This window comes from Cynara cardunculus, unplaced genomic scaffold (assembly GCF_001531365.2).
Source record: "Cynara cardunculus var. scolymus isolate 2C unplaced genomic scaffold, CcrdV1 Un_Scaffold_2980, whole genome shotgun sequence".
NCBI lineage: Eukaryota > Viridiplantae > Streptophyta > Magnoliopsida > Asterales > Asteraceae > Cynara > Cynara cardunculus.
In genome coordinates this window covers 59,905-62,128 of record NW_020201298.1, presented here as the reverse complement: position 1 = coordinate 62,128, position 2,224 = coordinate 59,905, and the positions used below count along the sequence as shown (strand labels likewise).

The 2,224-nt window shown below is 34.8% G+C and overlaps 1 protein-coding gene across 1 annotated transcript; it reads right to left on the bottom strand.

The window, feature by feature from the left end:
- Window positions 1-1,073: 1,073 nt before the first annotated feature.
- On the bottom strand, window positions 1,074-1,994 carry LOC112503413. The gene has a single exon (XM_025107450.1). It carries the CDS (start codon window positions 1,992-1,994, stop codon window positions 1,074-1,076), a length of 921 nt encoding a protein of 306 aa, XP_024963218.1.
- Between the last annotated feature and the right edge of the window lie 230 nt (window positions 1,995-2,224).

The following is a 2,224-nucleotide window of genomic DNA, read 5'->3' as shown; positions in this document are numbered from 1 at the left end:
TAGACACAGACTTAGGCTCCCCCTCAATAGATGAATCATATCTTCATATAGATAGATTTAGCATCCCAAGCTTGCTTACTGAAAATGAAAACCTTTTCTCATCGAGAGGTATTGTAGAAATATCAGCAACTTGGAAATCTGTTTGTACAAAGTACATTTCAATAGATCCTTTCTCAACATTATCCTTGATAAAGTGATATCTGATATCGATATGTTTGGTCTTAGAGTGCTGGACTGGATTAGCAGTTATAGCAATTGCGCTCTTGGAATCACAGTTGATAGGGACTTTGTTGAAAGTGTATCTATAGTCTTGTAGTTGTGTCTTCATCCAAAGTACTTGTGAACAACAACTAGTTGCTACAACATATTATGCCTCTGCAGTAGAAGTTAAAACACAATTCTGTTTCTTAGAAGTGCTTTTTCTATCCATCTTACAACCTATGTGGTCATAATCTGTAAAAGCAATTAGTTCAAAACCAGAATCTTTCTGATACCAAAGGCCAAGATTTTGTGTGCCTTTAAGATATCTTGGGATTCTTTTAACCACAACAATGTATGACTCTTTTGGATTATCCTGATATCTTGCACAAAAGCATGTTGAAAACTTATATCTGGTCTACTTGACGTTAAGTATAATAAAGATCCAATCATGGCACGGTAATTTTGTTGATCGACAGATTTACCAGGAAAATCTGCATCTAATAAAGTTCCAATAGCCATAGGAGTCTTTATTGAAGAACATTCAGACATATTGAACTTTTTCAAAATATCTTTGATATATTTAAATTGATTTATGAATATTCCATTGGGGAGTTGTTTTACTTGAAGACCACAAAAGAAATTTAACTCACCCATCATACTCATTTGAAATTTTGATTGCATGATGTCTGAAAAGTTCTTGCAAAACTTAGAATTTGTAGAACCAAAAATAATGTCGTCAACATAAATTTGTATCAAGATCGGATATTACCTTGCATTTTTAGAAACAACGTAGTATCGATCGTACCTTTCTTGAAACCAGACTTGAGTAGGAATTATGTTAAGGTATCATACCATGCCCTAGGTGCTTGTTTTTAACCATAAGGAGCCTTGTCTAAGACATAGGCATGATCTGGCTTTTGAGGATCAACAAAACCTGGCTGACTCACGTAAACCTCTTCATGAAGAATATCGTTCAGAAATGCCGATTTGACATCCATTTGATATATCTTGAAGTTCTTCTGAGCTGCATACGCCAAAAACAATTTGATAGCTTCTATGCAAATGACTGGAGCAAAAATTTCGTCATAATCTATTCCTTCTTGTTGACAGTACCCTTTTGCAACCAATTGGGCTTTGTTTCTCACAACAATTCCCATTTCGTCTTTCTTTTTTCGAAAGGCCCATTTTGTACCAATTATAGATTTATCCTTCGGTCTAGGTACAAGTCTCCAAACTTGGTTTCTTTCAAATTCTCGAAGTTCATTTTGCATGGCATTAATCCAATCAAGATCTCGCATTGCGTCAGATGGCTTCTTTGGCACTATAGCGCTGAGAAAGTTTACGAACATACACTCATTTGTGGTAGCATATCGTGTTTGCACTCCTTTGTGTTGGGGGATGATCTTTAGTCCAATTGTGAATACAAGGTAAGGGTTGAACATAATTAAGTTGTTGTGATCATCATACTTGTCAATTACCGCTTGAATTTCAGCTTCAATTTCTAAGTGATCAGCTTCATCAGCAGGTAAAGTAGACTCAGATTGAGTATGTTCTTTGGATTGAACAGGCTCAGATTCAGTAACTTCAACACTTTCAGGATGAACAACATTTGATGTTGAACAACCAGCTTCAGATGGTCCAGAAAGTTGTGTAACTTGCGAAATAGGGACCACTGGCTCATTCAATTTGGGTAAATCAGATATTTCAAAATCTAGAAAAATATCCCAATTTAAATCAAATGCTTTTTTCAACAATGAATTTAAATTTGATCTAACAGTAGAGTCAGAATTCATTGTCATGTTCAGAACGGGTTTTACACTGAGAGATGAAGAACATTAAGAAACCGAACAAATTTTTATTATTGGAAAGATTACAAGCTCTCAATCTCACTTAATTGACTATCATTAGAATTACATGAATTATTAATTACTAATCTAAGCCCCATGCCACCTATTTATAGGAGATGTTACAAGTAAAGCTCAGAACCCTTAAGCCTAAATACAAGATACAACTATACAATACA